This window comes from Cebus imitator, unplaced genomic scaffold, assembly GCF_001604975.1.
Source record: "Cebus imitator isolate Cc_AM_T3 unplaced genomic scaffold, Cebus_imitator-1.0 Scaffold263, whole genome shotgun sequence".
NCBI classification, from domain to species: Eukaryota; Metazoa; Chordata; class Mammalia; order Primates; family Cebidae; genus Cebus; species Cebus imitator.
The window spans coordinates 2,265,640-2,277,713 of record NW_016107578.1 but is presented as its reverse complement, the minus strand read 5'-3'; the positions used below and the strand labels follow the sequence as shown (position 1 = coordinate 2,277,713).

General features: G+C 52.1%; 1 protein-coding gene across 1 annotated transcript; it reads right to left on the bottom strand.

Annotated features, from left to right (window-relative positions):
- Positions 1-4,476: 4,476 nt before the first annotated feature.
- CD320 (CD320 molecule) lies at positions 4,477-10,979 on the bottom strand. The gene is made up of 5 exons (XM_017500100.2): positions 10,766-10,979; positions 7,123-7,236; positions 5,841-6,071; positions 5,136-5,267; positions 4,477-4,962 (listed from the first exon to the last, which is right to left on the bottom strand). Exons 1-5 carry the CDS (start codon positions 10,890-10,892, stop codon positions 4,820-4,822), a joined length of 747 nt encoding a protein of 248 aa, XP_017355589.1. The 5' UTR covers positions 10,893-10,979; the 3' UTR covers positions 4,477-4,819.
- Positions 10,980-12,074: the final 1,095 nt, after the last annotated feature.

The following is a 12,074-nucleotide window of genomic DNA, read 5'->3' as shown; positions in this document are numbered from 1 at the left end:
TGTCTCAAAAAAAAAAAAAGAAAAAAGTCTGTTTGCTCAGTTAGCTGAAAATATAGCAGGAAATGTGGGAGTTATGTTACGTATGTGAAGGAACTAACATGACGGACCAATGGGCCTGGGAGGCGAAGGAATTGCTACCCCAAGATAATCACACTTTAACCCTTCTTGCCTCAAACTCTCCAGAGCTTTCATCTACCAGCTCCAGTACCTGGCTCCTAAAGGCTTCCATCATAGGAAGGTACTGTATTGCCTGTTGGGGAGCTGCCTACACCAACCCAGTAGGTGAACTAGCATGTCTAGGACAGAAGTATTACAAGGAAACTACAGAAAAGACCCTATGCAGAGACAAAACAAATTAGGTAAGAGCAGTTCCAAACCACCTCGATTCAACCCATTTTCTAGATTTTCTTCCTTAAACCACTCCTGGTATCAACTAGAGGCACCAAATGCTTGGCAGGCGCTCACAGGCCTTTATTGGATATGTGGCCAATGGGCTTATTGGTAGCTGCCAGAAAAATGGACAGGGACTTGTGTGCTGGGAATTATTAAGCCATCATTTTTCTTGCTCTCCCTAAAAGTTTTAGGATACCCCATTTATGATGAATCCAAAGATAGAAACAAGTAAGCGGTGAACTTAAAGATGTACAGGCCAGGTGCGGGGGCTCACACCTGTAATCCCAGCACTTTGGGAGGCTGATGCGGGTGGATCACCTGAGGATGGGAGTTCAAGATCAGCCTGACCAACATCGAGAAACCTCGTCTCTACTGAAAATACAAAATTAGCAGGGCATGGTGGCACATGCCTGTAATCCCAGCTACTTGGGAGGCTGAGGCAAGAGAATCGCTTGAACCCCAGAGGTGGAGGTTGCAGTGAGCTGAGATTGTGCCATTGCACTCCAGCCTGGGCAACAGAGGCAAAACTCCATTGAAAGAAAGAGAAGGAGAGGGGAGGGAACTGAAGGGGAGGGGAGGGGAGGAGAGGGGAGGGGAGGGAAGAGGTACAAATAAGAGACTGGAAAGACAGCCTGGCCCCCAGAAAGAATTATTATGGTCCAGCTACTTGGGTGCAAGATGGGATGTGGGGATATCACACTCCCATCTATATGATAAACCACATCATTAGGTTACAGGCAGTCCTGGAAATTATAACCAATGAAACATCCACAGCTTTAGACTTGCTAGCCGTACAAGCCACACAGATGAGAAATGCAATATACCGGAATAGCGTAGCACTAGACTATCTCCTGGCCTCAGAAGGAGGGGTTTGTGGAAAATTTAACCTAACCAATTGTTGTTTAGAAATTGATGACAATGGGCTGAGTGTGGTGTCTCACGCCTGTAATCCCAGCACTTTGGGAGGCTGAGGCAGGCAGATCACCTGAGGTCAGGAGTTCAAGACCAGCCTGGCTAACATGGGGAAACTCCATCTCTACTAACAATACAAAATTAGCTGGGCACGGTGGCAGGCACCTGAAATCCCAGCTACTCGGGAGGCTGAGGCAGGGAGAATCACTGGAACCCAGAAGGCTGAGGTTGCAGTGAGCCAAGATCGCACGATTGCACTCCAGCCTGGGTGACAGAGCGAGACTCCTCTGTCTCAAAAAAAAAAAAAAAAGAAATTGATGACAATGAACAAGTAGTAATGGAAATCACTGCCAGAATGCAGAAACTGGCCCATGTCCTGGTCCAGACTTGGAAAAGGTGGTCTCCAGATTCTTTTCAGTGGACTGTTTTCGTGTTTTGGTAGCTTCAGAACTCTTATAGGGAGCGTAATTCTCATATTAGACGGATGCCTAATACTCCCTTGCCTCTTACCTCTTTTATTTAGACGTATACGATCAACCATAGAGGCAGCAGTGGCTAGGCACACTACCACCAAATGATGGCTTTAACTAAGTATCAGCCTTTGTCCTCAGAGGAAGAGAACCCACATGGTGAAGAGACAGATGAGTATAGTACCAATGTAGGACTCACCTAAATGTCTTTTCCTTCCTCATACTCTGCCTTCTTCTGTTCCCTTTTTTGTTTGTTTTTTGAGACAGAGTCTGGCTCTTGTTGCCCAGGCTGGAGGGCAATGGTGTGATCTGGGCTCACTGCAACCTCCACCTCCCGGGTTCAAGTGATTCTCCTGCGTCAGCCTCCCTAGTGGCTGGGATTACAGGCATGTTGCCACCACACCTGGCTAATTTTGTATTTTTTTTCAGTAGAGACAGAGTTTCACCATGTTGGTCAGGCTGGTCTCAAACTCCTGACCTCCAGTGATCTGCCCGCCTCAGCCTGGGATTATAGGCATGAGCCACCACATCCAGACTTTTGTTCCCTTTCTGAATCACAAGAAGTACAGATGCGCAGGTAAAGAGCTTGTAGGCCAAATCATGAAGTATAACCATTAGGTTACAACACCTAATGAAGCAGCTTGCTAAAGTGTAACCCAGCTCCAGTCTTGTCTTCCAGACTAAGCAAAAGCCTCCAATGATACTGCGTGCCCTGTAACCAGATGGACGGCTGGTTGTCGATGACGGTAAGACCCCCCAGAGAGGGGGGCGACCTAACACACGCACAGCCACAGAGAGCCCAACCGGAGCCGAAGGAGTTTGCCTACTCCTGCCGTCAGGATGTCCAAAACAGATGACAACAGGAGAAGGGACACTGGCAAGCTAGTTTTGCACTTGAGCAAACGAACAGTAACACTTCAGTGACAGGCTGACCACTCCATCCTGGCATCATGTGAACTGTAAAGTAAGTCTCAAAAAAAAAAAAAAAAAAAGCAGGACAGTGGCCATGGAAGTCGGAATCTGTTAAGGAGTGTGTAACAATTCACCTGCCGAAAATAAAAATAAATAAATGAAAAGAAAGAAAGAAAAGAAAAAAGCTTTCTAGTAATAAAATCCTTTCAAAGAAAGCTTTTAAGGGGAGAATTAGGAGGAAAATAAAATCAAAGACAGAATTAAAATAGAATAAGGCTGAGGTGGGTGGATCACATGAGGTCGAGAGTTTGAGACCAATCTGACCAACATGGAGAAACCCTATCTCTACTAAAAATACAAAATTAGCCAGGCACAGTGGCACATGCCTGTAATCCCAGCTACTCGGGAGGCTACGGCAGGAGAATCACTTGAACTCAGGAGGCGGAGGTTGCGGTGAGCAGAGATCACGCCATTGCACTCCAGCCTGGGCAACAAGTCGAGACTCTGTCTCAAAAAAATAAAAATTAGAATAATAGTTGACATTAGGACTAGGTCATAAGGAAAAATCACAGTAAGCAAAAATAAGTAACCCCTCCCAGCTTAGCCTAACCAACTGCAGCTGCAAACTTATCTCACAGCCCACATTCCAGGCTAGTCATAAAACCTGTGTTTAGAGAAAGTAGAGGCAAAGCAGACCCAGTTCAACCCCCTCCCCATGCAGATAAGAGCACCAGAGCATATCTTTAGGTCTGCAGCCCGCATATACATCTGCAATTCCTGTTTTTCTGGTGTCCTCCTCAACCTTTCCACCTCCTACCTCAGCTGCAAGGTTATAGACAAATAACCAGAAGCCCAAGACTGTAAAACTTGATTAACTGTCTTTGTCCAAAACTTGTTCCCTGCCTTGTTTCCCCGCCTCAAATTGTACAAAGGCAATGCGTTCTCTTTGTTCAGGGCTGGCAGCCATTATGGGCAGTGAGGCCGCCATCAGCCGGAGCTCCAGTAAAGGGATTCCCTTGTGTCTCTTGGTCTCTTTATTCTTCTCAGGTTGAATTTCCACAACACGCCCACCTTGGCCTCCCAAAGTGCTGGGATTACAGGTGTGAGCCACTGCACATGGCCAAGACCCTGTCTCTAAAAAAATAATAAAAAATAATAGGCAGGCCATGGTGGTTCACATCTGTAATTCCAGCACTTTGAGAGGCCAAGGCAAGTAGATCATCTGAGGTCAGGAGTTTGAGACCAGCCTGGCCACCATGGCAAAACCCCGTCTCTGCTAAAAACACAAAAATTAGCCAGGCATGGTGGTGCATGCCTGTAATTCCAGCTACTAGGGGGGCTGAGGCAGGATCACTTGAACCTGGGAGGCGGAGGTTGCAGTGATCCAAGATTGTGCCACTGTACTACAGCCTGAGCAACAGAGCAAGACTCCATCTCAAAATAATAATAAATAATTAAAACAGGATGAGTCCGAGGATTCCTGGCTTCCATTGCACTGGGGAGGAGGCCATGTTGAATGAGGGTCTCCTTACCTGGGAACAGGAAGGCACTGCCCAAGCTCTGCTCTTCTTTCAAGAAGCCTGAAGTTAACGCAGACTCCCCACCCCAGCCCTGCCTACCCACCCCAGCCCTGCCTCCCCTGCTCCCAAAAAGCAAGAGGCACAGTAGCTGCACCCAGGGCTGGGTCTCCATGCCCCACCTTCTACGGCCCAGCCTCTCATGGAGGTGGGGCTGCAGCAGAGTCCCCAGGCTGCCCAGGCTGAGGGAGACAGAGACCCAGAGGCAGGCAGAGCTTGTGAAGCAACTTTATTCACCGCCCTCTGATGGGGCAGCAGGAGTGTCTTCGGCATGGGGTCGTTCCACCTCCTGGGAGCTACCTGGGGCCGGCCCCTCGGTTCTGGCTGTAGTGTGTTCCCCATCCAAGCTCCCCAGGTCTCCATAGGGAATGTTCAGGGACTCTGAATCTCCAGGGCCGCTTCTGCAGGAGCTCGGGTTTGAGGTTGGAGGTTCCACGTGGCCAGAACAGCCCTGGTCTCTGAGGGCTGGCACGCCTATATCGTGGTCCACATCACTGATCACCTCCTGCCTGGCTGCACCCAGGGCTGGGTGATGGTGGTGGCCAGTGTTTGTCCTCAGATCAGAAAGGTTTTCCGTTCTGACAGCACCAGGGACTCCTTCACGTTCACCAGCAGCCCCAGTGGGCAGAGACGCCCCTGGGCTCGGAGCCAGAACAAAAGGAGGAGGGTGGCGGCCACCAGGCTTGTACTAAGCACCACTGTGGGGAACAGATGGACAGAGGAGTAAGGAGAGGGGAAGGCAAGAGCCCCCACACTCACCAAGCTCCACCCACATGGAGATGGGAGTTCTGCAGCTCATCGCTCCCCAACCACCTCCCCTGAATCCCATGGAGCTCTAAGCCTCCTACATGGGAGGGTATGTCCATCTCACCGGCAGCTGCTATAACCCCATAGGCACTTGGTCTTCCAGAGGACGTTGCATTCCCGAAAGAGGTGACACTCTCAAAGGTCACAGGGGACCCCATAGTTGTGGCATTTCCTTTCAGGAGGGTCTCACTGGTTCCTGCAATTAGCCCAGGCATTTCAGTTGTTGAGGGGAGGGCACTGAAGGCATGAGGGGGCCAGGGGCGCAGGAGAGCCCTTGGGGTTTATCTTCCAACCCAGGCTGGGTGAAGCTGACTGCTGCCTGTCATTATGTTACTGTTTTTTTTTTTTTAGAGGGAGTCTGGCTCTGTCACCCAGGCTGGAGTGCAATGGCACAATATTGGCTCACTGCAACCTCCGCCTTCTGGGTTTAAGCGATCCTCCTGTCTCAGCCCCCTGAGTAGCTGGGATTACAGGTGTGTGCCACCACGCCCAGCTAACTTTTGTATTTTTAGTAGAGACGGGGTTTCACCATGTTGGCCAACTGGTTTTGAACTCCTGACCTCAAATAACCCACCTGCCTCAGCCTCCCCAAGTCCTGGGATTACAGGCATAACCCACCATGCCTTGTCCCTAAGGATGTCTTGCGGCCCCCACAGGCAGAACCCCACTGGCAGAGCCACGTGTCCACACCCCCAGCCTGGGCACCCCACAGCAGGCAGTGGGTAGTCCCGTCTACCCACCAGTCCGCCCCACCCCCGCAGGTGCGCACCACAGCCGAGCTCGTCACTGGAGTCGGAACAGTCTGGGTGGCCATCGCAGAGCCATGTGAGTGGAATGCATTCATCGCTCAGCGTGCAATGGAGCTCTCCTGCTGGGCAGGTCGGGCGGCTGCAGTTGCGCAGTTTCTCGTCGGTTTCCCCGGAGCAGTCACTGACACCAGTGCAGGAGCAGAGGCCAGGGGGCGGTGGGCATTGCCCATTCTGGGTACACGGCTCAATCGCTGGGGCACAGGGTCAGTCAGGTCCCAAATGCCCACCCAAGAAGGTCCAGGTACTCCCTGCAACCCAGTCCCCTGCAAGCCCTACCCTCTAAGAACAGCTGAGTCCAAAAAGTGTATCCTTCCTAAGCTCCGTCCCCTGCAACTGTTAATTCTACCTTCTAAAGACAGACCTGCCTGCAAGCTCTTCCCCCAAGACTCCACTAGCTCTACCTTCCTACAAGCCCACTTTATTCTATTTGTTTTTCTTTTTTTTTTTTTTTTGAGATAGAGTCTCGCCCCACCACCCAGGCTGGAGTGCAGTGGTGCAGTCTCGGCTCACTGCAACCTCCGCCTCCTGGGGTCAAGCAATTCTCCTGCCTCAGCCTCCCAAGCAGCTGGGATTACAGAGGGCTGCCATCACACTCAGCTAATTTTTGTATTTTTAGTAGAGATAGGGTGTCATCATGTTGGCCAGGCTGGTGTTGAACTCCTGACCTCAAGTGATTTGCCAGCCTAGGCTTCCCAAAGTGCTGGGATTACAGGCATGAGCCACCACACCTGGCCCTTTCTTTTGCTTTCTTTCCTTCCTTTCTCTTTTTTCTCTTTCTTTCTTTTTTTTATTCCTGATAGAGTCTCACTCTCTTGCCCAGGCTGAAGTGCACTAGTGCAATCTTAACTCACTGCAGCCTCAACCTCCCAGGTTCAAGTGATCCTCCTACCTCAGCCTCCTGAGTAGCTAGGACTACATGTGTATACCACCATGCAGGGCTAATTTTTTATCTTCTGTAGAGAGGGGGTCTCACTATGTTGTCCAGGCTGGTCTCAAACTCCCGGATTCAAGCAATCCTCCCGCCCTAACCTCCCAAAGTGCTGGGATTACAGGCATGAGCCACCGTGCCCAGCCCAGGTCCATCTTAGACCCTGCTTCTTCTTATGACCCACAGACCCAAGTCCCACCTACCCCTGTGGCCCTGCCTTTCCCACAAGCTCCACCTCCATGCACCTTGGCCCCTCACATCCCACCCACAGGCCCCACCCCCTGTAAGCCCTGCCCCTGGGCATGGCCACTCACGGCACTCCTCCTCATCACTGGCATCAGGGCAGTCCTCGTCACTGTCACAGCGCCAGTTGAGGGGCACGCATAAGTCACCGGTACGGCACTGGAACTTGGTGGGTGGGCACGAGCCTGAGCTGGAGCCTGCGAGATGGATGCAAATGAAGCCTGGGGTGCTGGAGGCTGGACCTCCCTCTAAAGAGTACAGTAGACACTGTGATCCTCAGGTGACAGGCTGTAGGAGTTCAGCCAGGGTGGTGGGAAAGATCTTAGAGGAAAAATTATATAGTTATAGTAAATAGTCACAATCTTCTTGGAAGGCGGGGTGGGGGGGTGCTTAGCTTCAGAAAAAGGTTTGGCTGAAGGCATCTGAATTAAAAGCTTAGGGTGGCCAGGCATGGTGGCTCACGCCTATAATCCAAGCACTTTGGAGGCCAAGGCAGATGCATCACCTGAGGTCGGGAGTTCAAGACCAACCTGACCAACATGGTGAAACCCCATCTTAAAAAAAAAAAAAAAAAAGCTTAGGGCGTAGATACGTAAGAACGTAGAGGACCTTACCTAAATTGCTTGTTTACTCATGTAGTCTTAAGACCAACCTTTGATTATCTAGAGGTGCATGATTGCTCTCTACTTGGGAGGTCTGCAATGTCAACTACCCTCTAGCGGCATTTACTCAATACCTTTGTCATTTAATCTGTACTAAACAAATGTGAACTTCACTGGCTGACGGGTCATGGCTGCTAACTCTTTACCCAATCCTTCTCGGTATCAGTGAGTGCTCCGGACCCCTAAGTCCACTCTTTTCACTGGATATCTGTGTCTGAGTGCATCTGTTCATCCATCACTGGGTCAGGGTCTGCTGGTCAGACCCAGACAACAGGCAAGGTCCTGGGACACAAGAACCACACTGGCAGCTGCTTGTTACTGAGCCCCTAGTACAAGTGGGGTTCAGAACGCAGTGGTTCCTAGCCTTACCAAGAGACCCACTAGGCAGGTGCTACTGCACTCTGCAGGCTACAGAGAAAGGAACTAAGAGGAGAATACAGACCTGGTGGCAAAGCGCATGGTGGCTCACGCCTATAATCCCAGCACTTTGGGAGACCAAAGTGGGTGGATCACTTGAGGCCAGGAGTTCAAGACCAGCCTGGCCAACATGGTGAAACCTCGTCTCTATTAAAAATACAAAAATTACCCAGGCGTGGTGGACAATTTTTGTATTTTAAATAGAAACGGGGTTTGCCTGTAATGCCAGCTAGTCAGGAGGCTGAAGCACGAGAATCACTTGAACCTGGTAGCCAAAATCATACCACTGCACTCCAGCCTGGGTGATAGAGCAAGTGTTGGGGCTCAAATGCAGGGCTTGATGATCCTAGAGTCTTCACCAGGCTCCTCACATGGAGATAATCTACCAGGGAGACCTCCAATCTCCGTGGTTAAAGAGACTGGGGGTGGGGCCATTTCTCCACATGCCTGAGTCAGGCTCATGGGCTCAGGTTAGCAGGGACAGTCTATCTCCTCTGCATAGAAGAAGGGAAATTGAGGCACTGGCAGAGAACCTGCTTAGTCACCAAGTCCTGTTGCCCTGCCTCCTGAACTCCTCCCAGACCTGATCACTTTCCCCATCCTAAATGTGTCAGCTCCTCACCAGAGCCTCAGGTCCCAAGGTCCATTAGGATACCAGAGACCTGCCCTTCCCTCTCTCCTCTCTACACCCTGTGTTTCCCCCTCTATTTTCAGATCTCAGCTGATTTCCTGGGAGGGGTCTCATGTCCGCCTCGGAGACCTAGGAAGCACTGCCTCCCACATCTAACAACTGTCCTTACCCTGGTCATGCCTATCCACCCAGACTGGACATCCTATGGAGGTCAGGGCTGTGACCTGGCTGCCTAAACCCAGGGCAGTGCCTGATCATAAGTGAACACAGGTCACAAAAGGGTCCAAGCTGGGTCCAGAGAAGTTCCGAGCTGTCCTAGATTCTGAGCAGAAAAGCTCAGCTGTTTGCCGACTTGGAGGAGCACAGAGGGGCCTAGAACCTGGGCCAAGGGGCAGAGGAACGGAATGGCCTTTAGGGCTTCCTCCTGGGTACGGCCAGGGGAGGTGGCAAATCCACCACCTTAGCTTGGCTTCACTCTGCCAGGGCCTTTAACCTCTTCCACCTTTACCCACCAGCTATGAGCCTCCAACCCCTCATCTCCCCACAGCCAGCCCCTCCCTGGCCTTCAGGGCCAACTGCACCTTCAAGCCACACAGTCCCTGAGCTCTGTGGAGCCCGGAAGAGCTGTGGACAACCCGGCGCCAGCTTCCTTCCCTACCCCCCGGGGGTCTGGCAGCCTCCAGGAGTGACTCTCTACGCAGGCCCAGACTCTCACAGCCCTGACACCTCTGACTCCTGGCCCACTGGAGTGTGTGTCCCTCTGCAAAGTGGACAGCAGAGCACAGCAGTCCCTGCCTCATAGGGTGGTAAACCTGATAGGAGTCACAGTGACCAGTGACTTTCCCTCCTGGCCTCAGTTTCCTTACCTGTAAAGGGGGTATGCTGGGAATCCCTACCTCAACATCCTGTGGAAAGGGGACTCAGTATAAGTTTTGTCCTGCAATCACAGCACTTTGGGAAGCAGAGGCAGGCGGAACACTTGAGGTCAGGAGTTAGAGACCAGCCTGGCCAACATGCCGAAACCCCATCTCTACCAAAAATACAAAAATTAGCCAGGCATGGTGGCAGCACCTGTAGTCTCAGCTACTTGGGAGGCTGAGGGAGGAGAATTGCTTGAACCCAGGAGGTGTAGGGTGTAGTGAGATGCGCCACTGCACTCCAGCCTGGGCAACAGAGCGAGACTCTCAACAACAACAAAAAGTTTTGTACTTGGTTAATGTGAACCTGCTAAAAAAAACAGGAACAATGTCAGGGACTTTGGGGTGAGTCCAGGGACCTACAAATGCACAAAGGAGCTGGGAAAGCGTGTGAGCCTGAGCCCAGAACTGCAAGTCAGGGGTGCCGGTGTGCACAGGGAGGCTACTCCAACCCTTCCAGCTGCCTCTAGGAGCCTCAGAGAGGGAGCCTGTCCCCACTGGCCACCAATACCATTTAGGCCAGGGTGAATATGCCCACAGGGGTATACTGAACTTGTGACCCCAGTCTCTTCGAGGGCCTGGGGTAGCATGGAGGGAGAGACCTCGAGGACGGAGGACAAAGGAGGAGAGACTGGGAGGGTGAGGAAGGCAGCGGAACAGAGACATGGCCTGGGCGAGAGGGTTTGGGCGCGAAGGCACAGGTATGAGAGGCACCAGGTGACCCGCCCTGCACGATTAGTTGTCGGAAAATCTGAGCCTGCTAACAGTTTTTCTGAACACGCTGGCATCAAGGGCGGCTTGGAGGTGACAATGGGGCACGACAAAGCAGAGCACGTGTGGGGCGGTGCGCAAGACCGGGGCAAAACTGTTAAGGGCACGTGGAGGCATCCGGGTGGAAGGACCCCCAGTCCCTCAGTATGGGGTCCTCCTAGCACCCGCGCGCGGCTTCTCGCAAGCGATAAAGTGCAAGTCCAAGTGCTGGGGGAGTGTCCGGGACGGACGTGCGGTGTAGCCAATGGCGAGGCGTTGTCGGAGCGCAGAGGGGAGGCTAAGCCGGGGGGGAGCCTGCGCTGCGGGTGACACTCACCTGCGGCCTGGGCGGAGGTCTGTGTGGAAAGCGGGGTCGCGGCCGCCTCCAGGCCTAGTCCAAGACCGAGCAGAAGCCGCAGAGCCAGGCCCAGAGCCCCTGTTCGCCCCACCCCGCCCCGCGCCATCCAACCGCCGGTCTAGCTGCCTCCGTAGCGGCGCCGGCCACGCGCCGTCCCTACCTCGCTCTTATTCCTGCGCACGCGCACGCGCACGAGCAGGATGGGGCGGGACCCACGCCCCCCTGAGTCCCCTGGCGCCCGCGGCTACGCGTACCGTAAATGCCAGAATAGGAGAGAAAGAGAATTAGACGCCCGTCCCTACTTTCCCCAGTGACGAGATCGGTCAAAAGGTATGGAGCCCGCTTGAAGTCAGAAACTTCTGGGGATGGAAAGGAATTTCTTGATGTTCATTTGCATTATTTCCCGTTCCACATGGGGACTGCAGCAAATGTTACTGCCTCGTGATCCTCTTTAATATGGCTGCCACGCCCCTCAAGCACTCCTCATTCCTCCCTCATCTCACTGCTTTCTTGGCTCCGATAGGTAATTAATTTTAATTACTTATTCTAGTTAACCGTCCGAGTATACAATGCCAACTACTGGACGGCAGGGATCTTCTGTTGCTCATTGCTTTATTCTGAGGGCCTGACACATAGTACCTGACTCACAGTAGGTTCTTAGTAAATATTTGGTGAGTAAACGACCCCAGAGTCAGGTTGCTTGAGGGAAAAAAAGAAAAGAAAATCAATTAATTAAATTTAATAATAAAGGCCGGATGTGGTGGCTCCTGCGTGTAATCTCAGCACTTTGGTGAAGCAGAGGCGGGCAGATCGCTTGAACCCAGGAGTTTGAGATCAGCCTGGGCAACACATCAAGTCCCCGTGTCAAGAAAAAAGAAAATTAGCTGGGCATGGTGGCTCTAGTTTGTAGTCCCCGCTGCACAGGAGGCTGAGGTAGGAGGACCACTTGGGGCTGCACTCCAGCATGGGTGACAGTGAGACCCCATTTCCGTTTTTTTTTTTTTTTTTTTTTTTTTTAAGAAGGAGTTTCGCTCTTGTTGCCCAGGCTGGAGTGCAATGGCGCAATCTCGGCTCACTGCAACCTCCGCCTCTCCAGTTGAAGTGATTCTCCAGAGTCATCCTCCTGCGTATTGGGGATTATAGGCATCTGCCACGGCACCCCGTGTGTGTGTGTGTGTGTGTGTGTGTGTGTGTGTGTGTAGGCACCTGCCACAGCACCCCGTGTGTGTGTGTTTTAGTAGAGACGGGGTTTCACCATTTGATCCTCATTTCGTCAAAAAGCTGGTTG

Bases quoted from the DNA above. Each gene is read 5' to 3' on its own strand.
- CD320 (XM_017500100.2), bottom strand. From the start codon at position 10,892: ATGGCGCGGGGCGGGGTGGGGCGAACAGGGGCTCTGGGCCTGGCTCTG. The intron at 7,237-10,765 runs GTGAGTGTCACC...GCTCCAGCTCAG, and splicing joins GACCTCCGCCCAGGCCGCAG to GCTCGTGCCCACCCACCAAG. The intron at 4,963-5,135 runs GTGAGATGGACA...TGTTCCCCACAG, and splicing joins TGGGGTTATAGCAGCTGCCG to TGGTGCTTAGTACAAGCCTG.